At 43.9% G+C, this 27,578-nt stretch overlaps 1 protein-coding gene and 1 pseudogene across 2 annotated transcripts; one reads left to right on the forward strand and one right to left on the reverse strand.

Annotated features, from left to right (window-relative positions):
- Window positions 1–2,272: 2,272 nt before the first annotated feature.
- On the reverse strand, window positions 2,273–3,365 carry LOC142840412 (Y-box-binding protein 1 pseudogene; annotated as a pseudogene).
- Window positions 3,366–19,142: 15,777 nt separating this feature from the next.
- LOC142840655 (zinc finger X-linked protein ZXDB-like) lies at window positions 19,143–24,518 on the forward strand. Of its 2 annotated transcripts, XM_075957193.1 has the most exons (2): window positions 19,144–19,588; window positions 19,619–24,518. In XM_075957193.1, the coding sequence occupies exons 1-2, from the start codon at window positions 19,309–19,311 to the stop codon at window positions 21,913–21,915; spliced, it is 2,577 nt and encodes an 858-aa protein (XP_075813308.1). In that variant the 5' UTR covers window positions 19,144–19,308; the 3' UTR covers window positions 21,916–24,518. The 2 variants fall into 2 exon arrangements, with proteins under 2 accessions (XP_075813307.1, XP_075813308.1); XM_075957192.1 differs by having other exon boundaries at window positions 19,143–24,518.
- Window positions 24,519–27,578: the final 3,060 nt, after the last annotated feature.

Raw genomic sequence — 27,578 nt, forward strand, 5'->3', positions numbered from 1 at the left:
ACAGGAAGACCTTGTGCCTGAATGCCTGTGACAGATGGGTGAACACCAGGGCTCCCGGTGCAATCTAGGCAGCTGCAGGACAGAGCTTCTCTACTAACAAAGGTGACTCTCTGGCTTCCCCAACCTCTTGCTTCAGGCCCTGCTTTCTGATCTGACCAAGAGCACGCACATCACCTCTCAGAGAACAGGGAACTTAAATGACCAATGATGTCCAAGACCAAATGAGGAAGCCTGACCATTGCTTGTAGTCCTAGGAAGGGTGAGGCTGTTATTAAAGACAACAGTCAACTTCCTGGAAGGTGGATAAGAAAGTAGAGAAACCGTGATTAATGAGTTTGCCCCCAGCCCCATCTCCTGAATGAAAACCTAGTTTGCTAACTTCCCCAACTCTGCTGGTGTCTTCCCAACATAACCCCAACTTTCCTTCTCCTTCTTGGCACCATAGCTGGCTCAGAGCTCTGGCAGTGACCTCCTACTCCACCAGAGTCCAGGCCAGCATCCTGAATTCCAAGTAAGATTGCCCCGACCATGTCCACCCACTCTTGAGAACAGCATTCTAATTGCCTTTCCTTTCCTTCTCACTATATCCAGGCCCACACTTCTGGTGGAAGGCTTCCACCCCATTAAAGACCAGGCCAGCTTCTTGGAAAGAGGGTAAGCCACGCCCATTTCCGTAAGGATGAGTTCCTAACATAACTGCTCCCCCTCATGCTAGTGACCACAACCCGTCCCACACCTCCGCTGGAATCTCCTCTTTCACCAGAGGCCAGGCCAGCATCCTCAATAAGACTGCTCCTGACATTGTCTACTCTGGCCCCGCCTAGCACTTATTTATTTAATGAAGAGGATCCCTTATACTTTCAGAGGTTCAGTCAACTATCATCATGACAAGCAGCCTGACAGCGTGAAGGCAGAGCTGGTGTTGGAGTAGTTGAGAATCCTATGTCCTGTGGGCTACAGGAAGTCATCTGAGACAATGGGCTATATCCTGAGCATAGGAAACCTCAACACCCACCTCCATATTGCCATGTTTCCTTAAACAAGGCCTTGCCTACTCCAACAAACCACACTTCACAATCCTGCTACTAACTGTGAGATTACGGGGAACAGTTATATTTAGACCACCACAATCCATTGCTTGACCCCATAAACTTTACAATATCATAATGCAAAATTCCTTTACTCCAAAGTGAAATCTCTCCAGAGTCGATCACAGTCTCAAAAATGTTTAAAGTCCCAAGTTTCTTCTGAGATTCATGTAATCTCTTAATTGTAATCCCTTACAAATTCAAAATAAACAGGTCATATCCTTCCAACAGGTACTGGCACATGACAGACATTACCATCCAAAACGTAGGGAAGGGAGTATAGTGAGGAAAATCTAGACTACTGAAAGACTGACATCCAGCTGGGCAAACTCCAAACTCTGCATCTCCATCCCTGATGTCAATTCACTCTCAGATCTCCTACTCTGTTCAGCTTTGCTGACTTCAATAGACTTCTTTCTCTTGGGCTGGTTCCACTCCCTGTTAGCAGGTCTCCTTGGCAGGTATCCCATGACTCTGACATCTCTAAAACATTGTGTCTTCAAGGCAACCCAGGCTTCAATTCCCCAACTTTACACAATGGTCTCTAGGCTTCTATTTAGGGACATGCCTGACACATGCCTGACCTCAGCAACATGGTGGGATGCAGGCAGACATGGAGCGGGAGGAGTGTCTGAGACTCCCACATCTTGCAGATAACAGTAAGTTGACGGAGAAAGTGGTTGGTATCCTGAGCATAGAAAACCTCAAACCCCACCCCACAGTGACAACCTTCACTTCCCCCAAAACGGCCATAGACACTCCAACAAATCTACTTCTTCTATTAATGCCACTCCCCATGAGATTGTGGGGGCCAATTACATTCAAACACTTATACCCACAGATCAGGCCCACTCCTTCAAAACCAGGTAGAAACACCCTACCCCACCACAGCTCAGGGCACTATGTCACCACCAGAGCCCAGCCTTTCCAGTACAGCATGCCCTGATATTCCAACACAGCCTAAGCACAAGAAATGATCTTTTGGAATTAGTATTTAAGACCTTTATTTAGAGGTGTTTGCAGTTGGTTGGCATAATTTAAAGAACATTGAAGGTGTATTGAGAAACACCAAATTAAAAATACACAACACATTTGTTAGGTAAGACATGCTGCATAGTTAATACTGATTTATCCATTGTATCTGGTCAACTGTCCAAAGAAACACTTGATGTTCATTCCTTATTGTTGGTATTTCAACTCCATTTCGTCTTAGATGTGCAGACCACGTGATGGTATAGGTGGTAACCCGGCATTTTAATCAGTCACGCCTTGCTTGGTCTTGGCTGCAGACAGATTCTGATATAGTTGATCACATGCCTTTGGTATCTCTTTCCCACTCTGTGGCTTGGAATTCTTTGGGCGTCTTTGTTGGTGATTGAAGTTGCAGTGTTTATGAAGTCGAGGTGGCTGCTGACCTCGTGTCTCCTCCCTTTGATTTTCCTCATAGTGCTCATTGCTCTCCTCTCTGGGCTGTCTTTGGCGAGGAGGGTCACTGCGAAACTGTGGTCTGTAATTGCGATACTTATCCAGTCTCACTGGAACACCTCGCCCTTTTGTACCTTGGTGGCCAGTATCTTCCATCACTTGTCTTTGCTGGTCTTGTTGAGCTTGGCCTTCATAAGTGCATTCTAATTGCTCCTTCCTTCCCCCACTCTTCCCATTCCGGTAATATTGCTGGGAATTACGTGGAGGACCCCTACGACCTCGATAGCATCTATACTGGTTATGCTCTGATGCATATTTACCACCTCGAATTTCTATTCCACCGGGACCTGTAACATTTAACGCCATTGCACCCTTTTCTCCTTCAACAATATCAAACTCCACAGACTCTCCGTCTCTTACCTTGCGAAGGTACTTCTTGGGGTTATTTATCTTTATGGCAGACTGGTGGACGAATATGTCTTCTTTGGTGTCATTTACCTTGATGAAGCCGTAACCCTTCTTGACATTGAACCATTTAACTATGCCCAAAACCTTCCTTGCGATTTGCTTCTTCTCCCTGATGGCCGGCACTGCTGGTGTGAGACAGCCTGGGATGTCACTGCCAGCCCTTCTGCTCATAGAGCCAGGCTTGGTATCTACAGCCCTGAGGATGGCATCAGGGGCAACAGCTGGCTGCTGGGTCTTTGCCTCTCTGGTAATGGCTGCTGTAGTGTTGACTTCAGTCTGCAGGGACTGCTGTGTCTCCTCCAGTGGTGGATTGGTGACTAGGTCAGCTGCCTCAGTGGTGCTCTCGGGGCTCTCTGGGGCCAGCTGTCCACTCTCGGTGTCCATTGACCTCAAGAAAATAATCATAAAACCAACTTTGTCATGAGGATTGAGACCCTTAAAGGAGAGAAGAACGACATTCTTACATAAACCAAGGAAAAGAAAACCACAAAATTAGAGGTTATCAGCAAATCCCTTAAAAAAGCACAAACAATTCAAGAAAAATACAAACTGATGATTAGAAACTATTTAAGACATGAAAATTTGAATAGAAACAATAAAGAAAACACAAACCTGGGGAACTCTGGAAATGGCAAATCTGTGTGTAAACAAATAGGAAACACAGATGCAAGCATCCCCAACAGAATACAAGAAGTGGAAGAGGCAATCTCCGGGAATAAAGACAATAAAGAGGAAATGGATTCATCATTCAAAGAAAATCTTAAATCTAAACAATTCCTAACAGAAAACATCCAAAAAATCTCATATCATGAAAAGACCAAACCTAAGAATAATAGGTATTGAAAGAGAATTATCCCAACCACAAAACTCAGAGAATACATTTTACATAATCCTAGAATTTTCCCTGACCTAATTGTAGGATTTGTCTATAAAAATACAAGTAGCTTTCAAAACTACAAAAGGGTGGATCAGAAAAGAATGTCCCCACTCTACCTAATAAACAAACACTAAAGTTGCAGAATAAGGAACAAATATTAAAAGCTGCAAGAGAAAAAAAAGAAAGTAAAATATAAAGGCATATATATATAAGAATCACACCGACAACTCAATGGAGACATTAAAAGCCAGAATGGTATGGACAGAATTCTTGCAGATAATAAGTGCCTATCGATACCAGCACAGACTAATAAACCCAGTAAAACTTTCATTGATGGATCAAATACAACATTTCATGAGAAAGTCAAATTTAAACAATTATCTTTCTAGAAACCCAGTCCTATAGATGGTGCTGAAGGAAAACTCCAACCCAAGGAAGTTAATGTCACCCATGTAAACATAGGAAATAGAAAATCTCACACTGATAAAATCCATAGGAGGGGTATATGGACACATGCACGCACACACACACATAGACACAACATGAATGCGAACACCCACACTTACATACACATACACCAACACACCCACTCCACCATGACCTTCACCACCAGTATAAGAACAGGAAGAAACAGTCAGTGGTCATTAATATCTCTCCACATCCATGTTCTCAATTAGTCGATAAAAAGACACTGACTAAAAAATGGATGCGGTATCAGGACAGGTCATTTTCCTGCATGCCAGAAATCCCTCTCAACATCAAAAGTTGCCTCAGAATAAAGTGTTGGCAAAAGCTTTTCCTATCAAATGGGCCTAACAAGCAAGCGGGTGTACCTATTCTAATAGCTCACAAAATAGACATCAAAGAAAAATTAACCAAAGGAGATGGTGAAGGACATTTCATATGCATTAAAGGAAAAGTCGACCGGAATGACAGATCAATTCTGAACACATATGCTCCAAATAAAGGACTTTCACTTTTATAAAAGAACATTACTAAAGTTTAAACCACACATCGAATAGTGTGAAACTTCAACACTCCTCTCTCACCAGTGGGCAGGTCTTCAGGACAGAATCTAAACAGAGAAAAAAATGGAACTAGCAGATGTTATGACTCAAATTCACCTACTGGATATCTACAGAACATTGCACCTGAACATAAAAGTATATTCCTTCTTCTCAGCACCTCATTGAGCCTTCACCAAAATTGATCACAAATTTGGTCACATAGAAAGTCTCAACAAATAAAGGAAATCTGAAGTTACCCCTGTCACCTATCAGACCATCATGGATTAAAGTTGGGTTTCAACAACAACAGAAACATTAAAAAACCTACAAACTCAGAGATCAGCAGCCTCTGTGGTGCTCTCGGGGCTCTCTGGGGCCAGCTGTCCACTCCCGGTGTCCATCGACCTCTAGAAAACAATCGTAAAACCAACTTTGTGATGAGGATTGAGGCCCTTAAGGAGAGAAGAAAGACATTCTTAAATAAACCTAGGAAAAGACAACTACAAAATTAGAGGTTAACAGCACCTCACTGAACCTTCTCCAAAACTGATCACAAACTTGGTCACAAAGAAAGTCTCAACAAATAAAGGAAATTTCAAGTTATCCTTGTCACCTAACAGACCGTCATGGATTAAAGTTGGGTTTCAACAACAACAGAAACATCAGAAAACCTACAAACTAAAAGAAACTGATCAGCTCTCTACTTAATCACCACCCAGTCAATGAAGAAGTAAGAGAGAAATGAAAGACTTCCTAGAATTCAATGTAAATATATGTACAACTTACCCAAATTCATGGGACACAGTGAACGCGGTGCTGAGAGGAAAGTTCACAGCACTAAGTGCCTGCATAAAGAAATGAGAGAATTCTCATACCAGTGACTTCATAGTACACTTGAAAATTCTAGAACAAAAAGAAGCAGCCACACCCAAGAGGAGTAGTCAGCAGGAAATATTCAAAGTCAGGGCTGAAAAAAACAGAATAGAAACAAAGAAGGCAATGTAAAGAATCAATTAAACAAAAGTTGGTTCTTTGAGAAAATCAGCAAGAAAACCAAATCCTTATTCATACTGACTAAAAGACACAGAGAGAATATCCACATTAACAAAAGTAAAAATCAAAATGGAGTTATAATCACAGAAACTAAGGAAAGGGAAAGAATCATTGGTCATTATTCCAAAATTTCACTACACAAAATAGAAAATCTGAAAGAAATAGGCAATTTTTCCTATTTAAACCATGTACCAACTTTCCATCAACATGAGATAAGTAATTTAAACAGACCTATAACCCTCTAGGAATAGAAGCAACATTTAAAAATATACCAACTAAAAAGTTCCAAGTATAGATGGTTTCTTTCTTTCTTTCTTTATTTATTAAAAATTTCTGCCTCCTCCCTGCCATCACTTCCCATATTCCTCACCCTCCCCCAATCAAGTCCCCCTCTCTCTACAGCCCAAAGAGCTGTCCGGGTTCCCTGACCTGTGGGAAGCCCAAGGACTACCCACCTTCCTCCAGGTCTAATATGGTGAGCATCCAAACTGCCTAGGCTCCCACATAGCCAGTGCGTGCAGTAGCATCAAAAACCCATTGCCATTGTTCTTGAGTTCTCAGTAGTCCTCATTGTCTGCTATGTTCAGTGAGTCCGGTTTTATCCCATGCTTTTTCAGACCCGGGCCAGCTGCCCTTGGTGCTTTCAACACAGAATTCTATCAGATTTTTAAAGAAAAGCTAACACCATTACTCCTCAAATTATTTCAAAAATAAAAACAAAAGCAATATCTCCATATTCATTTTATGAGGTCATTGTACCCATTATATATTATACCCATTATACATAAACCACACAAAGACTCAACAAAAAGAGAATTACTAGACCAATCTTCTTCATGATCATAGATGGTGCACCAACACCCTCGAAAGGTTACCTTGAATACCGCCCAAATATACTTTGCCCAACAAAAAGCAAGAAGAAGTACGTAGAGAAAATGGCCATATTCCAAAATATTATTTGTAAATGTTTCTTTACATTTAAAGGGGGATATGCTATAGACATTTGCATTGAAATGGCTACAAATTTAAAGTCAAGTTTGTGCTATTGATTTCCTATTGTGTTTGTGTAGCACATTTGAAATATAATGTATAATTAAGAAATATATGTTAATGGATAGTCATCTATAATAATCAAACTTGAAGTCATGTTGGTTAGGTTTTCTAGATATATAGAGGTATATTTTAGTTAGATAAGTATTCTTCAAATCTTTCAGAGAACATCAGATTGTGGCATCTAAAATGTTTTAAAAACTTAAGTTTTTGATGACAGTGAGACATATCTGCTCCTCGCAGCAACAGTTATTTTAAGAGCAAGATAGGCATCAAAGAGGCTCCTTATGGAGTTGGCTAGACATTTGTTCAAGGAAGTGCTCTCGCTTGGGATGTTTGAAGAATTGGACGTGCAGGATCCACAGAGAAACGACTGCTGAACTTGCCTACAGGTGAGTCTGTCCTTCAGAGTTTCTGCTTTATGAAAGGGTCTCCCAGACATTCTGCAGGACACAGAAAATGTGACTGACAAACTGTCTTTGAAATTTCCTGCTTCATGGCACACTATGCTGGATGCTATGGGCCTGTAGGCTGAATATAGATGCCCCAATGGTACCCAATAACTTTGGGTGACTGTCCAGGCAGTGAGATGTCTCTGTCAATTTTAGAGTTTTAGAAGTTGCTTGCAATGCACTTCCTGTTAACTTAGGTAGTAGTCTTATGGAGTTGACTGCTAGAAGTTATAGTTTTCCTTAGTTATGATAAAAGATAAAGTAGATATAAGTATTGTAGCTATAATTCATACTTGATACCTGTTTATTATATGTATTTTAATATGTTAAATTCAAAACCTTCTCTTTTTTATTTAAAAATAAAAGAGGAGGTGATGTGGGATTCCCCTATGTATGCTGTGGAGATCAATGGTTAATAAAGAATTTACCTTGGCCTGTTGATAGGGCAGAACATAGGCAGGTGAGGAACACTTAATATATGCATGTTAGCCAATAAGAAGCTAGATCTAATGTGCCAAGCAGTGTTTTAAATAATACAGTTTCTGTGTGATTATTTTTGGAAATGAGCTGCCAGGTGGCCAGGAAACGAACAAGTAGTTTTCCTTCAACACAAAAGAGAAAAGTCAAGGAATACACATGTGTGAGAATGTGTGACAGTTTGATAGTAACCAGAGTGTCAATCAATTTCAGTTGGAAAAGTTCTTTGGATGCTTGGTATACCCGGGGCAAGAGGGTCTCTCTGTGTTCCTGGTGGGACAAAAGTTAGTGACTGAAAACACCCTGGCTATCCTGAGCTACATAGTGAGATCCTGTCTCTTATAACAACACCCCCAACGCACGTGACAACAGCCCAGTTTGTAACTGTTCTTAATGCTGGCACTGTGCACAGTCACAGAACAGACAGGGATTCTCTTTTTGTAGGCCTTTCCATGATGAAGATGTGAAAATGCTCATGATAACAATAAAACCACTGGAAAGACCCTCTCTGCCCATTTACTGTAGAACTGTTGGACACGGTCACTGTGCCCTAAGCCAATGGCTGAGTGCTCATCAATGATGGTGAAGATTTACACTATATGGCCTTGAGAGGGTACGTGGATGGGCCTGGAACATAAAATACAATGCAGAAGAAGGGAAGCTATCCACAAATAGAAACATGTGGATGGTTTCTACTATATAGCTCCATATAAACTGCATTGTTTATGGAATTGCACCCTACAGCATTCCAAGCAGGGAGACCTGAGGAGCTGGCTGGACTTTCCAGATTTCTTTATCAATTTCTTCATCCTCCAGGTCTCCCACCTGTACGTGGAAGGGTGCCAGTCTGTTTTGGCCCCATTTCTTCTTCTGACTCCTGCACCAGAACGGCAAAAGACCAAGTATGTGAAAAACTTAGGCCCAGGACTTGGCTCACAGGAACCAGTCCTGAGGAGTGTTTGTGTTTGTGTGTGTGTGTGTGCTGTGTGTCAACAGGCATAGAACCGGATTCCTTACACAAGTTTGTTGATATCTTGATCACTCAGCTATGGTTCCTAGTCATGTTATACTATTTGTTTAGAGACCTGAAATCTAACTTTGTTTCAAAACAGCCCTTGAACTTGGGATCATCTTCTCTCAGCCTCAACAGTGACAGAGATGCAGGTCTGTCTCAACAATCAAGGCTCCTCTTTATTTAAGAATTTTTTTCCTCTTTTTTTTAATTAATAATTTATTTATTAAAGATTTCTGCCTCCTCCCTGCCACCGCCTTCCAATTTTTCGCCCTCCTCCAATCAAGTCCCCCTCCCTCATCAGCCCAAAGAGCAATCAGGGTTCCCTGACCTCTGGGAAGTCCAAGGACCACCCACCTCCATCCAGGTCTAGTAAGGTGAGCATCCAAACTGCCTTGGCTCCCACAAAGCCAGTAGATACAGTAGGATCAAAAACCCATTGCCATTATTCTTGAGTTCTCAGTAGTCCTCATTGTCCACTATGTTCAGCAAGTTCGGTTTTATCCCATGCTTTTTCAGACCCAGGCCAGCTGGCCTTGGTGAGTTCCCAATAGAACATCCTCATTGTCTCAGTGTGTGGGTGCACCCCTCACGGTCCTGAGTTCCTTGCTCGTGCTCTCTCTCCTTCTGCTCCTGATTTGGACCTTGAGATTTCAGTCTGGTGCTCCAATGTGGGTCTCTGTCTCTGTCTCCGTTCATCGCTTGATGAAGGTTAATATTCAGGAGGATGTCTATATGTTTTTCTTTGGGTTCACCTTCTCATTTAGCTTCTTTAGGATCGCGAATTTTAGGCTCAATGTCCTTTATTTATGGCTAGAAACCAAATGTAAGTGAGTACATCCCATGTTCCTCTTTTTGGGTCTGGCTTACCTCACTCAGGATAGTGTTTTCTATTTCCATCCTTTTGTATGCAAAATTCAAAAAGTCATTGTTTTTTACTGATGAGTAGTACTCTAATGTGTATATATTCCATACTTTCTTCATCCATTCTTCCTTTATTTAAGAATTTTAAAGATTTGATTGTGGAAGTGTTCACCTTTGTTAAGATTACTCCAAGATGTAAGTTTGTGGAGAGCACCTATATTGTTGGAAACAGCCTGGGTTGTATCTGAATTTCCATGGGGTCACTTTGGCCAACAACTCTATCAGATGTAACCTAACCCCAATACTGGAACTTCCTTTGGTGATAAGAGATGGGCAGTTGGGATTCTGTCTCTCCCGTTATTTGGTGATGCCATTTCAATGTCCACCACATATGTATATATTTGAGTAGGTTTCTACTGTTTTAGTTTTCTATAATACCTCTCAAATAGTCCTTAATATCACTGTCTCTCCCAATGTAACCCCGTGGTAGGGGGAGGAAAGAGTACAGGAGTCAGCCTGGCAGGAGGATCCTAAGAGAAAAAGTCCCTCTAGTCAACGTGAGCAAAGATCCTATGAACTCACAGAGACTGCAGCACAATGCACAAACCCTGCACAGGTCTGCACCAGGTACTTTGTGCCTATATCATGGCTTCCTGTTTAGAGTTTTCATGGGATTCCTAAGTGAGCAAACACGTGAGTCTCTTATTCGTGTGCTTTTTGTTAGGCACTTTTCCTCCTGTGGGTTTGTCTTGTCCAACTTTTATGTGATAGTTTTTGTTTGGTCTTGTTATACTTTCTTTTGTTATATTGTTTTAAAAATAAAAGAATGAAAGTAAGAATGAATGAATGTAAAGTGAGCCAATATAATAAACAGTAACAACAGAACTGGCACACCTGTTTGTAGAGGAAACTCAGGTTACTACATTGGAGTGACCCCGGGTATATGAACCACTCCGAGGCAGGTCTCAAGCTCAGGAGAAGTTGACACCATATAGTGGACTCCACAGAAATTTTGTGCTTTTTCAAGAACTGTTTAAAGTTTGGGGCTTGTTTTCCTTTAGTTTTTTTTCCTTTGGGGAGTTTTTTCTTGGTTTGTGAGGTTTTGTTGTCGTAGTTGGTTTTTGATTGGCTTTGCTATTTTCACTACCTTAGTTAGTGTAAACCCCAAGATACTTTATGCTATTTGTGGCGATCATGAAAGGTGAAGTTTCTTTAATTTACCTCTCTGCTTCTCCATCCTTTGTGTATATGTCTACTTATTTTTTTGAGTTGATCTCGTATCATGCCACATCACTAACGGTATTTATCAGCTCTAGGAGTTCTCTGGTAGTGGTTTTGGGGTCACCGATGTACACAAACATATCATCTGCAAATAACAAAAGTTTGACTTCTTCCTTTTCAATTTGAATCCCCTGATCTCTTTATGTTGTCTTATTGCTATGGCTAAAACTTCAAGCACAATGTTGAAGAGATAGAGAGAGTGAACAGCCTTGTTTTGTTCCTGATTTTAGTGGAATGGCTTTGAGTTTCTCTACATTTAATTTGATAGTAGCTATTAGTTTGTATATTGCTTTTATTTTATTTAGATATGATCTATGTATCCCTTACATCTCCAAGACATTTATCATAAAGGGGTGGTGAATTTTGTCAAATAAAATGATAATATGTTTTTTTTCTTTCAGTTTATTTATATGACGCTTAAGGCCATGCTCAACCTCTTCAGCGATCAGGGAAATGCAAATAAAAACAAATTTGAGATACCATCTTACACCTGTCAGAATGGCTAAAATAAAAAAAAAAACACCAAGGATAGTGAGTGTTGGAAGGGATTTGGAGTAAAAGGAACACTCAGCCATTATTGGTGGGAATGCAACCACTTTGAAAATCAGTGCGGCGGTTTCTTAGGGAACTGGGAGTCAACCTACATAGGATCCAGCAATTCCACTATTGGGGATATACCCAAGAGATGCCCAATCATACTACAAAAGCATTTGTTCAACTATGTTCATAGCAGATCTTTTGTAATAGAGCCTGGAAACAACCTAGATGCCCTTCAATGGAAGAACGAATAAAGAAAGTGTGGAATAAATACACATTAGAGTACTACTCAGTGGTAAAAAATAATGATATCTTGAATTTTGCATGCAAATGGATAAAAACGGAAAACACTATCCTGAGGAAGATAACCCAGACCGAAAAAGATGAATATGGTATGTACTCACTCATTAGTGGACTCTAGTTATAAATAAAGGACATTGAGCCTATAGTTCGCAAGCCTAGAGAAGCCAAATAAGAAGGTAAACCCAAAGAAAAGCATGTAGAGATTCTCCTGGAAACTGGAAGCAAATAAGATTGCCTGGCAAAAGTTGGAAGCATGGGGGTGAGGGTAGGAGTAGGTTTGGAGGAAGGGGAGAGGGGGAGAGGGAAGGGAGAAAGGAAAGACAAGAGAGCTTGGGGGAGTGGAAGGGTGGAGATGGAGGAAGGGCAGATATAGGAACAGGGAAGAAGATATCTACATTAAGGGAGCCATTTTAGGGTTGACAAGAGACTTGGCTCTTTAGGGGATCCCAGGCTTCTACGGGAATGTCCCGAGATAGGTCCTTGGGCTGCAGAGCAGAGGGTGTCTGAACTGGCCTTGCCCCACTATCACACTGACGATTCTCTCGAATATCGCCATAGAATCTTTGTCCGGCCACAGATGGAGATAGAGACAGAAACCCTCATCAGAGCAAGGACTGAGCTCCTAAGGTCCGGTTGAAGGGCAGGAGGAGGGAGAAGATGAGCCTGGAAGTCTGGACTGTGAGGGGTTGGTCCACCCACTGAGACAGTGTGCCTGATCTAATGGGAGCTCACAAAATCCAGCTGGACCAGGACTGAAAGAGCATGCAATAAAACCAGACTCACTAAATGTGGCTAACAATTGGGGCTGACTGAGAAGCCATTGTTTCTACTGTATGTAGTGGCTTTTTGGAATCCTAGTCTATTTGGATGCAAAGCTTCTTAGGCCTGGATGTAAGGGGGAGGGACTTGGACTTCCCAGACTGCAGGGTTCCCTACCTACTATTAAGGAGGGAGAGGGAGGGAGAAGAAGGTGTGGGGGAAATGGAAGGGTATGGGAGGAAGTAAAAATGTTTTAATGGAATAAATACATAAACAAATAAACAAACACATAAATAAATAATGTTAAGTTTGGAATCTAATATGAAATTGGACCTAGTATTATAAAACAAACCCATTTCATAACTACAATACCCCTGGAAATGAGCACATCAATCAGAACAGAGACGATTATGTAGCCATCTCTGCGGGAAGACAGATGATTTTTCACTGGGCCAAATACAAAATACCTGTATGTGTTCATGTTGCTTAATCTCCCAAACGCTTTTCATTCAATTTCCCAACTTTGTCAGATACCTCAGAGTGAAATAAAGTTCCCCTAGACCCTCAAGCACACTACAATTACTTATGTATTTAAATATTTGTCACCATGTGTGTCTATGAGTCTGTGTGTGTGCCTATATTCAAGCCTGTGGCTTCTCACGGTTAACATGGACAAGTCAGTGTAAAACATCTGGTAGATCAGTGCCCCATTTTTTAATTGGGTTAATTAGCATTTTAAAGTCTAGTTTCTTGAGTTCTTTATATATTTTGGAAATCAGACCTTCGTCTGTTGCCTGTTTGGTGAAGATCTGAACAGAGAATTCTCAACAGAAGAAGTTCAAATGGCCAAAAGACACTTAAGGTCATGCTCAACCTCCTTAGCGATGAGGGAAATGCAAATCAAAACAACTTTGAGATATCATCTTACACCTGGCAGAATGGCTAAAATCAGAAACACCAATGATAGCCTTTGCTGGAGAGGTTGTGGAGGAAAGGGTACCCTCATCCATTGCTGGTGGGAATACAAACTTGTGTAACCACTTTGGAAAGAAGTGTGGCAGTTTCTCAGGAAATTCGGGATCAACATACCCCTGGACCCAGCAATGCCACTCTTGGGAATATACCCAAGAGATGCCCGATCATATGACAAGGGCATATGTTCAACTATTTTCATAGCAGCATTATTTGTAATAGCCAGAACCTGGAAACAACCTAGATGTCCTTCAATGGAAGAATGGTTGAAAAAAGTGGAGCCTAGCCAGTTTGGATGTTCACCTTCCTGGACCAGGATGGAGCGGGGAGGACTTTGGGCTTTCCACAGGGCAGGGATCCCTGTCTGCTCTTCAGACTGGAGAGGGAGGGGGAGAGAAGTGGGGGGAGGGGGAGAGGAGTGGGAGGACTGTGAGGGAAATGGGCGGCTGAGAGGAGGCCGAAATTTTTTTTCAACAACAACAAAAAAACATCTGGTAGTTGTTTCCCTTCTTAATACCATGTGGGTCTCTACCATAAACCTGAGCTTGTCATTGGTTGCAAAATACCTTGTTACCAACAGCTTCACTTGTGTGTCATATTGGAGACCCCAGGGATCTTTTCCCAGCATCCCTCAGTGTTTGCCTAAGTACACTTGCATCCACACCACCACCAGTCAATCCACATTGCTCTCAGGTCAGCCATTCACATAGGCACTTGATGGGGGCCTGTTTGCAACCTGGAGAATTAATAGTTCTGAATGCAGCCAGTCAGTGGTGGACAAGACATTTAATACCAGCACTTGGGTGGCAGAGGCATATGGATCTCTGTGAGTCTGAGGCTAGCCTGATCTACAGAAAGTGTTTCAGGATAGGCTCAAAGGTCCAGAGCGAAACCATGTTTCACAAAACAAAACAAAAAATAAATCTGAATATTATGGTATTCCAGCAGCAAGAATAGAGTGTAAAGTTTCTTAGGATCAGTTCCCTCCTGAGAACAAAAGTTCCTGGAAGAAGAGCAGCTTACTCTGAATCTTCTGCAAGTCTAACTACCTATTAGAATTTCTGTGATAGTGGAGAGCCTGGGACACTGCAGCTGAGAGCTCAACCACACTTTGTCTTGGGATATCTTCATCCCCCATGGTAGACATTCACAGACCAGCCCTGTGCCTGACCTCACATTCTGTGACTGGCCAGTGACTTGGAAATATACTAAGAGAACAATAGATGTAACCAAGTTAGGGGCTTCCAGTGTCACTAGATGGCAGCTCAGGCCCATAGCACAGATTTCCCCACCGTGTTGCAGTCTGTGGACTTATTCATTCCAACGTATTTCAAAATGGGTTGGGTCTTGACTATTCTTTGTTCTGGTATTATAAAAACACGACGAGATAGTGGCTACGTTCGAACATGGAATTCAGGGTTACCTGAATTTGAGATCAATGTCTAAGGTCACTCAAATGTGGGTGCAGAATAAACTAGAGCCTGTCTCCTGGGAGGTGAGAGTTGTTTCTACCACCAGCCTCAATGGTAGATTTAGGGAGTAGCTTCTTTTCTTTATCTTGTTAGAGAACTTCCCTTTAAAAATGAAGTAGACATCAGAATCCTGACGGTTAGAGTTTTAAGTATCTGTTTATTGTAATGTGTATTTTCTACATTCTGAGTCTTATTTCCCGCATATTTGTTCACTTTCTGTGAATATGATTTTCCTTTACTGTTAGCAATGAACAGCTCAGACTTTTGGCCCTGCTTTCCACTGTGAGGATTAGGAGTAGCTTCCCTCAGCTATGAACTCCAAGTGCGTCCACGTCTGATCTTGACAGCAAACTCTGGAGTAGCCCTGTCCCTGGGACAGTGACAGAGTCATGAGCAGATAATGCAAATAGCCCTGGGTGAGACCATACTTGAAGGAACTAACTGGTCAGATTTCCTGTTAAAAAGCTCCCACCAACTCAGTTGACAGCTTCTCCCCTTCCCAAACGTGTCTTCTTCACTTGGTCGCCTGTCTTGTGAGATCTTGTGTCAGGACTTTTGCTTTTGCCACGTTCAATTCAGACCAAGGCACAATATTCTGAGTTGAGAGGTGGAGGAGAGAAGCATAATTCTTACCCTGATCTCTCCTGTTCTAGGGAATGTGGAGAAGCTGGGGAAAGATGTTCACTGAAGTCGACTTGTTTAGACAGGAAGACCTTGTGCCTGAATGCCTGTGACAGATGGGTGGAACACCAGGGGCTCCAGGTGCAATCTAGGCAGCTGCAGGACAGAGCTTCTCTACTGACAAAGGTGACTCTCTGGCTTCCCCAACCTCTTGCCCCAGGCCCTGCTTTCTGATTTGACAAAGAACACACACATGGAACTGAAATGACCAAATGAGGATGCCTGACCATTGCTTGCAGTCTAGGAGAGTGAGGCTGATATTAAAGACAACAGTCAACTGCCTAGAAGGTGGATACAGAAATAAAGATGCCGTGATTACCCAGTTGTGCCACCCTCCCATCTCATGAAAGAAAACCTAGTTTGATAACTTCCTTTGCACCATTCTGATAAAAGAAATTAGTAAATGGGAGGGAACTGAATGCTGAACAAACCAAGAAGTCCTTTTCATTAAGAAGTAATGAGGAGAGCATATCATGGCCTGTACCTCTGGCACAAGCCTTCCACCCCATTAGATTCCCGACCAGCTCCTGAAAAACCAGGCCCACATCTCTGGTGGAAATTTCCCATTCTACAGAGTCCAGGTCAGCACCCTGAACATTTGGTAAGATCTTCCCAACTCTTCTGGTGTCTTCCCAAATTAACCCCAACCCTTGGTACCATATCCTAGCCCAGAACTTTGGCAGAAACCTCTTCTTCTACCAGAGGCCAGGCCAGCATCCTGAATCCTGGTAAGACTGCCCCCCATTATGCCCATTCCTGAGAACCACATTCCAATTGCCTCTCCTCTCTTTCTCAGCATATCCAGGCCCACTCCTTTGGTGGAAGGCTTCCACCCCATCAAAAGCCAGGCCAGCTTCTTGGAAACCAGGTAAGCCACCCCCATTTCCGTATTGATAAGTGCCCAACATCACCCCTACTTTTTCTTAATCCTAGTTACATCACCTGGCTCAATACTCAGGTGGAATCCCCTATTTTACCAGACGCCAGGCCAGCATCCTCAATAAGACTGCTCCTGACATTGTCTAATCCTGCTCTTCCTGGCACTTATTGTTCCTCCTCTGATCACCAACATCCCTGTTCGCACCTAGGGAGGAAGCCTTCCTTTCCATCAGAGGCCAGGCCAGAATTCTGATAATGAATTATCCTTTGGCTTACTTCTGAAAGTCTCTGTCTCTCTCTCTCTCTGTCTCTCTCTGTCTCTCTCTCTGTGTCTCTCTCTCTCTCTGTCTCTCTCTCTCTGTCTCTCTCTCTCTCTCTCTCTCTCTCTCTCTGTGTGTGTGTGTGTGTGTACAGATATAGATATTAAGGAGAGTAAGGACTCAAAAGAAGAAGGCCTTAGTTACCAAGAAAGAAAAGATAATCTCTGGAGGAAAGCCAGCTGAAAATCAGAGCTCACCTCTGTGACTTCTTTAGTCACCTCTGCTTGAGCCAGTGAAGCTTCCTGTGTTAGACCAGAAATAATAAGGAAAATGGTGTTCCTCACACATGCTAGACCTACAGGACAAGAAGCCATCTGGTGGGACACTACATTCCTCGAGAACCACTGCAGGGAAGGATTTCCAACCTTCTTGTCTTCACATACCAGACCATGTGGGCAGCAGAGACCAAGGCTCTCACCTGCCCCTCCCCGACACATCACCAAGTGGTACCTGATAGAGCCAGCTGAATCTCAGAAGTTCACTTTTCAGGTCAGAGCAGCTGTGCCAGCAATTATTTACGCACCCACGGATTTCTGCTGTTCTCAACCCTGGCCAAAAGGCTGCTTTTGCAGTGGGTGGTGGTGAATGCAGAGTCTCTTCCCTGGTCAAACTGCATGTGTTTATCATTCACCTGTCCTGCCTGCCCCAGGGAGTCTATTTCCCTCTGTGGATTCCGCCTATAGTCCAGATACTATTTCTTCATACAGGTATCTATAAAGAAAAGCCTTCGCCATGAATCACACTATTGTTACATCTGACTATCTTAGTACCAAGATTTTCTCCTGTTAACACAATACAGTACACAGCAGGCAAAATTCAAGCAACAAGGCCCTGAAGGTAATACTGTGTCTACACATAGGACTGCAGTTTCAAATTGATCAGCAGTCACAAAATGGGAACCAAAACCTCTGCAGCTTAAAGGAGTTCAGTTTGTACCAGGCCTTGCACAGAAGAGAGTAGTAAACTGAGCGCTGATCACCTTCAGATGGGAAAATTCTTTGGATGTTTGGTGTACCTGATGCAAAAGGGTTTCTGTGTTGCTAGTGGACAGGAAAATTGCAACAGAATACAAACTGGGACATTCTTAGATCGGGTCTCTGATAACAACACCACCCTCCCTGTGACAAGAGCCCAGTTTGTCACTGTTTGTAAAGCTGGCTCTGGGTACAGTCACAGAGCAGACAGGCTTCTCATGATGAAGACACAAAAATGCTCATGATTACAATAAAACCACTGGGAAGACCCTCTCTGTGTGTTTACTGTAGAATGGTGGGACACGGTCACCGTGCCCTAAGCCCATGGCTGAGTGCTCGTCAATGATGGTGAGGATTTATCACGTAAGGTCCTGAGAGGCTTCATGGATGGACCTAGCACATAAGCACAATGCAGAAGAAGGGAAGCGATCCACAAATAGAAACATGTGATATGGTTTCTACTCTATAGCTCCATATAAACTGCATTGTTTATGGAATTGCACCCTACAGCATTCGAAGCAGGGAGATCTGAGCAGCTGGCTGGACATTCCAGATTTCATTATCAATTGCTTCAACCGCCAGGTTTCCCACCTGTAGGTGGAAGGGTGCCAGTCAGTTTTTGCCCCATTTCTTCTCCTGACTCCTGCAAGAGGACGGCAAAAGACCAAGTATGTGAAAAACTGAGACCCAGTACTTGGCTCACAGGAACCAATTTCGAGGCGTGTATGTGTGCGCTTGTAGCAGGCATCTACTCAGAAATGGTGTGTGTGTGTGTGTGTGTGTGTGTGTGTGTGTGTGTGTGTGTGCGCGCGCGCGCGCGCTTGGAGCAGGCATCTCCAGCAGAAATGGTAGCAGCCTTAAGGTAGTCCATTTTCTACAGGCAATACAGTTTATCCTGTCCGAAGTTTTCTCCTAGGCAGCGCACAACTTCCAAGGCAGGAGAAGCGCCAGGGAAGAGGCTGAGCTCCGGGAGGGGCCACAGGATGCTGATCTGCTGCCCACTGGGAGGTAGGGGTTCAGGTCGCCCTCCCTGGCTGGGTGTGTGGGAGCCTCAGCAGTCTCCTGGAGGAACTGTCATTCTCCCTGCACTTGGGAAGACCTCGGTTACTTTGTAAGCCAAGTGTGGAAGTTATTTCCCTGCGCCAGACTCTGCCTCTGGGCCATCTCTGGTGCTCCAGAGACACGGTACCAGAATATTTAAATCAGTGTGGCGTTAAATACGTTTTAATATCTGATAGGGCCAGTTTCTGCGCATTGCACTTTTTTTCCTTTCAGGAACGTGTTCGGGCCCGCGGCAGGGGGCGGGGTCGCGCCTCCGCCTCGGCTCTGGTTCCAGTCGAGCCTCACCGAGGCAGAGATGGAAATCCCGAGGCTGCTCCCGGCTCGCGGGACACCACAGGGCGGCGGCGGCGGCGGCTGCTGCCCCGCGGGTGGCGGCGGGGTGCCCCGAGCCCCGGACTCTCTGGCTTGTCAGGCCCCCACGCGCCGCCTCCTCCTGCTCCGGGGGGCCCAAGATGGCGGGCCGGGGCCGCGGAGCGCAGAGGCCCAGAGGGCCTCACGGGGCCTGGGCCCGAGCCCTAGCGCGAACCGCTTGGCGCCGAGACCGGATCCCCGGAGCCGCGGCGGCGGCGGCGGCGGCGGCGGCGGCGGCGGCGGAGGAGGAGGAGGAGGAGGAGGAGGCAGAGGCGGCGGCGGCGACGACTTCTTCCTGTTGCTGCTCGACCCGGTGGGTGGCGACGTAGAAACGGCGGGCGCAGAGCAGGCCGGAGGGCCGGTGCGGAGGGAGGAGGCCGGGACAGGCCCGGGGCCAGAGCGGCGCGCGAGCGGCGCGGCGAACCCCGCGGGCCGGCCCGAGCCGGGGCCCCAGCGCCCGTCGGCCGCGCCGGCTCCGTCGCCGCTCCCCGCGGCGGGCCCAGGCTCGGGCCCGGGCCCCAGCCCCGGCCCCGCGGCGGCCTTCGCGGGCACCATCACCATCCACAACCAGGACTTGCTGCTGCGCTTCGAGAACGGCTTCCTCACCCTGACCACGCCCCCGCTGCCCGCCTGGGAGCCGGGGGTCGCGCCGGTCCCGCAGCCGCAACCCGGGGTCCCCGGCGGCCCCGGAGGTCCCGGAGGCCCGGACGGCCCGCAGGCCGGCTGCCCGCCCGCCGCCGCGGCAGCCGCCGCCGCCGCCGCGGCCGCCGGCTCCTCGCAGCTGGGCGACTGCCCCGAGCTGCCACCCGACCTCCTGCTGGCCGAGCCGGCGGAACCCGCGCCCGCGCTGGCGCCTCCGGAGGAGGAGGCCGAGGCCCCGGCCGCCGCCCAGAGCCCCCGCGGGCCTCTCGGCCAGGGCCAGGGCCAGGGCTCGGGCCCGGGCGTGCTGCTCTACCTGTGCCCGGAGGCGCAGTGCGGCCAGACCTTCGCCAAGAAGCACCAGCTGAAGGTGCACCTGCTGACGCACAGCAGCAGCCAGGGCCAGCGGCCCTTCAAGTGCCCCCTGGGCGGCTGCGGCTGGACCTTCACCACCTCCTACAAGCTCAAGAGGCACCTGCAGTCGCACGACAAGCTGCGGCCATTCGGCTGCCCGGTGGAGGGCTGCGGCAAGAGCTTCACCACCGTGTACAACCTCAAGGCGCACATGAAGGGGCACGAGCAGGAGAACTCCTTCAAGTGCGAGGTGTGCGAGGAGAGCTTCCCCACGCAGGCCAAGCTCAGCAGCCACCAGCGCAGCCACTTCGAGCCCGAGCGGCCTTACCAGTGCGCCTTCTCCGGCTGCAAGAAGACCTTCATTACCGTGAGTGCCCTGTTCTCTCACAACCGCGCCCATTTCAGGGAACAGGAACTCTTCGCCTGCTCCTTCCCAGGCTGCAGCAAGCAGTACGACAAGGCTTGCCGCCTCAAGATTCACCTGCGGAGCCACACGGGAGAGCGGCCTTTCCTTTGCGACTTTGACGGCTGTGGCTGGAACTTCACCAGCATGTCCAAACTCCTGCGACACAAGAGGAAGCACGAAGACGACCGCAGGTTCACCTGTCCCGTGGAGGGCTGCGGCAAGTCCTTCACCAGGGCCGAACACCTCAAGGGCCACAGCATCACCCACCTGGGCACGAAGCCCTTCGTGTGCCCCGTCGAAGGCTGCTGTGCCAGGTTCTCTGCCCGCAGCAGCCTCTACATCCACTCCAAGAAGCACTTGCAGGACGTGGGCACCTGGAAGAACCGATGCCCGGTCTCCACCTGCAACAAACTCTTCACGTCCAAGCACAGCATGAAGACCCACATGGCCAAGAGGCACAAGCTCAGCCAGGACCTCTTGGGCCAGCTCGAAGCCGCCAACTCTCTCACGCCCAGCAGTGAACTGGCCAGCCAGGGGCAGAGCGATTTCAGCAGCCCCGAGCTGGTGTCTCTCTTCTCGGATGTGCCCGGCCACAGTTCTGCCGCGGCGCTGGACACGGCCCTGGTCAACTCTGGCATCTTGACTATTGACATGGCCTCTGTGAACTCCACTCTCGCGGGAGGTCTCCCTGCCGAGAACAGTAACCATTCCTTAGGGCCAGCGGCGGACCCCCGGGCCCAGAGGGCCCCCAGTGACCTTCCCCAGGGACTGGATACCTCTCTCTTCTTCGGAACCTCGGTGGCCGCTTATCAGCAGAACCCCTTAGACATGGACGATGTCCCCGGGGGAAGCGTGGGGGGGCTCTTTGGCTCCCTGGCCCTGAAAAACTCAAGCCTGGAGCCCCAAGCTTTGACACCCAGCAATAAGTTAACCGTGGACACGGAAGCTCTGACTCCCTCCAGCAAGCTTTGTGAAAACAGTGTCTCGGAACTGCTGACCCCTGCCAAAGCCGACTGGAACGTGCATCCCGACTCTGACTTCTTTGCGCACGAGGAAGAGACCCAGTTTGGATTCTCCAACCCAATGGGAAGCCACGGTTCTCAGAAAGAAACAGATCTCATCACAATGACTGGCACCCCGTTTTTGGTATGAACCTACTCTGCCCTGCCTGCCCAGCCCTGCCCTGCCCTGCCCTGCCCTGCCCTGTCGTGCCCTGCCGTGCGGCTCACTTTTATCACACTCTGGTCTGAGGACGTTCTGGAAGGAGTGCTTCTGTGCAGTCGTTTCTTGCTGCTTTGCAGAGGAACGCGTCTGTGGACTACAAATTTAGAGATTTACATTCTCATCCTGAGCCTGGAACTCATGAGTTCTGTGACCCTCCGCAAGTCTCCCAACCTAGCTGAGCCTTACTTCATTATTTATAAAAGTACCATTTTGTGTAGATTGTTTCTATTTCCTTTTCTTTGTATTCCTTTGATGTAATTTTTAGGGTATTTTTTAGTGGTTACCTTTGATTCTAATGTGATGAAAAGGGCTATGATCCCTTTGAACATTAAATGGTCAGTGCTAGGTGAACTGGTGTTTTTAAGTTTTAATATAAATAATACCTCATTTTCACAACATCCATAATAGCAGTAGAATGTAAAAATACAGAGTATTATTTGGTTCTTTATTTGTCAGTTTTCTTGTGTTGCCTAGAAATTGAAAGTTTTATTTTCATTTTTGAAAAATGTCAGGGTTTTGCTATATTATAAGCATAGCTTAAAACATTGCCTAGTTACCATTGAAAAAGTGGCCTTATATTAGTGATTTCGTCTTGCTGAGCCTTACTTTCCGAGCTTTATAGTCGTCGTGAAAATGCACATTGTTCTCATGGATTTGAATCAGTTTTATGCTTGGGATTGTTACTGGGGGGGGATATCATGTTTTCACTTTTGTCAGTCTTCAGTTTCTTCTTCCCCTATTTCACCTCTTAAAGTCTTAGACAGCAAAAGTTAACAAAAAGTTAACAAATGTTTATGTCATAGTTTTGCAACCAGTAAAAGTTTATGAGCATTAAGCAAACATGGGAATTTGTTCCTTCCACAGATGCTGGAGGACTTTCTCTACAGTGTTCTTAGTTAACATTGGTCACAGTTCCATTTGTCCAGTACTAGTGTCTGCTCTGAATCAATGCCAGCTCTCAGCCTGGTTCTACTAGTCTAATAAAATTGGAGAACGGACCAGAAGAAGATGTTCATTTCTCTACCGGGGCCCTCATTTCTAGCCCTCTCTGGAATGGCAGGCTTGCTGTGCATTCTGAAATACTGTCAATTTTAACACGACTGTAGCATTCTATAATTTATATAGAAATTTAATATCTAATATATTTGATTGTTATAATCGTGATGAGAAAGCGTGACCTTCAACTGATAGTAAACCTTTCCTGGCCTATGACAGATGGAGTTCACTTAGTAACTATTATTTGTGTTTCAAATAAGAGGACATATTTCTACCTCTCCCATTCTGCTCTCTTGAGTTCCATCGTCATTTTGTTTAGGAGCAATTCTTTTATTCCTCCTAAGTAAATACTTCTACCCTTATGCTGTTCTGCTTCACTCCTTACTGTCATCCTTGCTATATGCACCAGTGTGTGCCATGCTCCTACCTTTTTCTCTAATTCGACACTTATTTTGGTCACCTTTTTCTTACATGATCTAATTTTCATCACAATAATTTCTGCAGCCAGTGTGTGCACTGAGAAGGTATTTCTGAATCCAGATTGCAAGCATGTCTACAGGAGTCAGGTGATAATGGGGTTCTTTCTTTCTGGAAAGTCTAATGACAAGGACCTCTCTAAATTTGTTCACCGTGTTTTCTACTAGCAAATAGCCATTGTGAAATACTCCAATTCAATACTGTTTTCATGAGACTACTTGAGGAAAACAGTTTTACAGTACCTTGGCAATATATAATTTGCCACTTTGAAATGCATTATGTACTTTCTTTATAATTTTTAAATTGATTGAACCTTTTGAGTGAAAAGGTAAAAAGTGTAAATTATAAATTTGTAATTTAAAGAAGTATTCAGAATTTTAGTGTGCCCAAGCATCAAGAATATTATTCCCTTAGCACTTTGAAAAGACTGTAAAGACTATTTTAGAAATGCTTTTCATGACTTAAAACAAACATTTCTCATTTTATTTGGAAGGACTGCAAAGGCCTGAGGTAAACATACACTTCATAAGCATTTATTAAGATATATAACCATAAAGATATTTTAAAGTGTCATTTAAATTCTTTTACATTTCTTCACTTAAAGACTATAATATTCTTACCTATGGTCTGTAGAATTTCCAAAGGATAAATTTTAATTTCTCGATGATAAGAATCATGTTATTATTATGCTTTCTCAGCCTGATGGTGGAATGACTGGAATTGCAGTCAGAAATGTGACTGCAAACATAATGGCTGTACTTCTGTTCTTAACATAAATTTGACATTTTAAAAATGATGAGTCATGACTTAATCTCCTTTGCCTTTTGTGTCTTTCATCCTTTCTTGATTAATTAAAACTTGCCAATTAATTGTGTTAATAACCATGTCTTATAGGAAGGTTGTTTTCAAAGGGTCCTGTTGAACGATTTGATCATATAAAATATGTTAAGCTTGATATCTTGCCATGTATTTCATTATAATATTAAATAATTCATAGTCTTGAGTAGTAGAAATAAAATTTGATAGATTGTCAGGTCATCTTTCAGAAAATGCTTCATGTTTTCATCTAGAAAAGAAAAGGACTTAGCATAACGGTGTATTTAGAATATTATCTCTCTGGAGCAATTCATAATCCTTTAGTATTAAACATATACACATGAGTATATAATAATGCAAAAACATAACATATGTACCTCACTCAAAATATGCCATAATTGATATGTAAAACTGGATTAAATTGTATATGTATATTGCTTTTGAAAAGTACAGGATTTTTTCCTTCCACTTTTGTTTTTGTTTTTCGAGACAGGGTTTCTCTGTAGCTTTGGAGCCTGTCCTGGAACTAGCTCTTGTAGACCAGGCTGGCCTCGAACTCACAGATATCTGCCTGTCTCTGCCTCCCAAGTGCTGGGATTAAAAGTGTACACCACCACCGCCCAGCTCCTGTCACTTTTTTTTTTTAAGGGAGAAAGGATTCGCTTTTGCTCACAGTTCCATAGTATTATCCACCATACTGGAGAAGTTAAGCAGCAAAAACTTGAGGGATCTGATCACAGCACATATGTAATCAGGAACAGAACAAGGAATGAGTGAGGGCTTACTCATGATTTCTCCACTTCCACAGTTCAAGATACTCTTCTCAGGGATTGGTATCCCCATCCAAAATTAAGATGGAACTTCTACGTCAGTTAACCTAATCAACACAGTCCCCCAAAGGATCCCAGAGCCCATCCTCCTGGTGATCCTATATTCTGTCAAGTTGAGTGCCAGTACTTACCATTACAGGATGGCATTCCACAAAGGTTAGGGATAAAAGATGTTATGCCCATGCTGCTTTCTGCTGTACAGAGTTCTCATGGATATTGAGAACTTGTTATTATTATCCCCATTTTACAACTGAAAAATATGAAATGCTAAGAAGTTTATGGGATTTTCATTACATAATTGTTACAAGTGGTTAGGTTTGTTGTAGTTGCAAAATGCTTCCAGAATCCAATCTGATGATGGGTCTAAGCACAATACACTATTGTGGTGTTATGGTTGGTAGAGACCTAGAAATGTTAGTTTCTCCAAATCTGATTTTATGTGCAGGAATAGAGTGTTTATTTGATTGTAAATCACCCCTGAAATTGTTCTAAAACTATTTGCAATCATGGATATAGATGGCCTATAACAATATTTCAAAACTTTCTAGATCTGTTCAGTGATCCAGAAAGCTATTTTAAGAATACACATCCTAGCCCTTAAAAGCATAAAATATTCTTATTTGTATGGAAAACTAAGACTAAGGCTGATAATGAGTATTTTAATTGCTCATGAGAGAGCTGGAATTATCTACTATAAATATCTTGTAGAGTAAACAAAAATGTAATTATTTTCCTCAAGCCACCGTCATTTTTCAGTGTAAATTTTGTATTACAATTATATATAATTCAATTTTCAAATTTTTAATTTTATTTTTGAGATTATAATTATATAATTTTTTCTTTATGATGAATTTAACTCTGTGAAACTGTGATTCTTTGCCTGTCTAAAACACATGATGGTTTAATAATGAGCTGAATGGCCAATAGCAAGGCAGGAGAAAGGACAGGCAGTACTGGCAGGCACAGTATAAATAGGAGAAATCTGGGAAGGAGAAGCAAGAAAACAAGGAGAAGAGGATGTCAGGGGTCAATTACACCGCCAGCCACAGAGTAAGAGGAAAAGTAAGATACACAGAAGTAAGAAAAGGAAAAAAAAACAGAAGGATAATTTAAGTTAAGAAAAGCTGATTAGAAACAAGCCATGCTAAGACTGGGCATTTATAAAAAAAGAATAAGACTCCGTGGTGATTTATTTGGGAGCTGGGTGGTGGGCCTCCCAAAAAACCCAAAAGAATAAAGACAGCTTAAGAGTAAAAAAAATATCAATAAAACTCCTTGTTCTCCATTTTTTATTGGATTGTTTGTTCTTTTGATGACCAATTTCTTGAGTTCTTTGTATATTTTGAGATTAGACCTCTGTCTGATGTGGAGTTAGTGAAATTCTTTTCCCATTCTGTAAGCTGTTGTTTTGTCTTGTTGACCATGTCCTTTGCTTTATAGAATCTTTTCAGTTTCAAGAGGTCCCATTTATTAATTGTTTCTCTCAGTGCCTGTGCTGCAGGGGTTATATTTAGGAAGTGTTTCCCTGTGCCAATGTGTTCAAGTGTACTTTCCACTTTCTCTTCTATGAGGTTCAGTGTGGCTGGCTTTATGTTGAGGTCTTTGATCCATTTGGACTTGAGTTTTGTGCATGGTGATAGATATGGGTCTATTTTCATTCTTCTACATGTTGATATCAAGTTATGCCAGCACCATTTGTTAAATATGCTTTCTCTTTTCTGTTTGATATTTTTTGCTTCTTTGTAAAAAATCAGGTGTTTGAAGGTGTGTGGATTAATATCCAGGTCCTTACACAATGGAGTACTACACAGCAGAAAAAAATAATGACATCCTCAATTTTTCAGGCAAATGGATGGAGCTAGAAAACATCATTTTGAGTGTGGTAACCCAGCTCCAGAAAGACAATTATCACATGTACTCACACATAAGTGGTTTTTAAACATAAAGCAAAGAAAACCAGCCCACAAATTTACAATCTCAGAGAACCTAGATAACAATGAGGACCCTAAGAGAGACATGCATAGATCTAATCTACATGGGAAGGAGAAAAAGACAAAATCTCCTGAGTAAATTGGGAGCATGGGGACCTTGGGAGAGAGTTGAAGGGAAGGGGAGAGGTAGGGAGAGGAGTAGAGAAAAATGTAGAGCTCAATAAAAATAAAAAATGAAAACCCTCTTTTCAGGTTACAGTCCCATTTTTGAATGGGTCATTTGGGTTTTGTTTATTCTTTTGTTTTTGTTTTTGATTCTATAGTTTTAAGTAAAGATAAAATTTCCTAGAGTCCTCATCAAACAACCTTGGTATTAGTTGCCCCTTGACTTTACTTCTTCTGTACAGACCCCTCATCTGGAACCCTCTTCCTATTTTTTCATTTTTCACCTTATGTGAACGCAATGACAATTTAAACTTGGAATCCTATTGTATATTTCAGCAGCATAACGAAAAAGCAAAAGCACTAACCCCTGGTGTCA

This window comes from Microtus pennsylvanicus, chromosome X (assembly GCF_037038515.1).
Source record: "Microtus pennsylvanicus isolate mMicPen1 chromosome X, mMicPen1.hap1, whole genome shotgun sequence".
NCBI classification, from domain to species: domain Eukaryota; kingdom Metazoa; phylum Chordata; class Mammalia; order Rodentia; family Cricetidae; genus Microtus; species Microtus pennsylvanicus.

Excerpts from the sequence above, each read along its gene's own strand:
- LOC142840655 (XM_075957192.1), top strand. The coding sequence starts at position 19,309 with ATGGAAATCCCGAGGCTGCTCCCGGCTCGCGGGACACCACAGGGCGGC.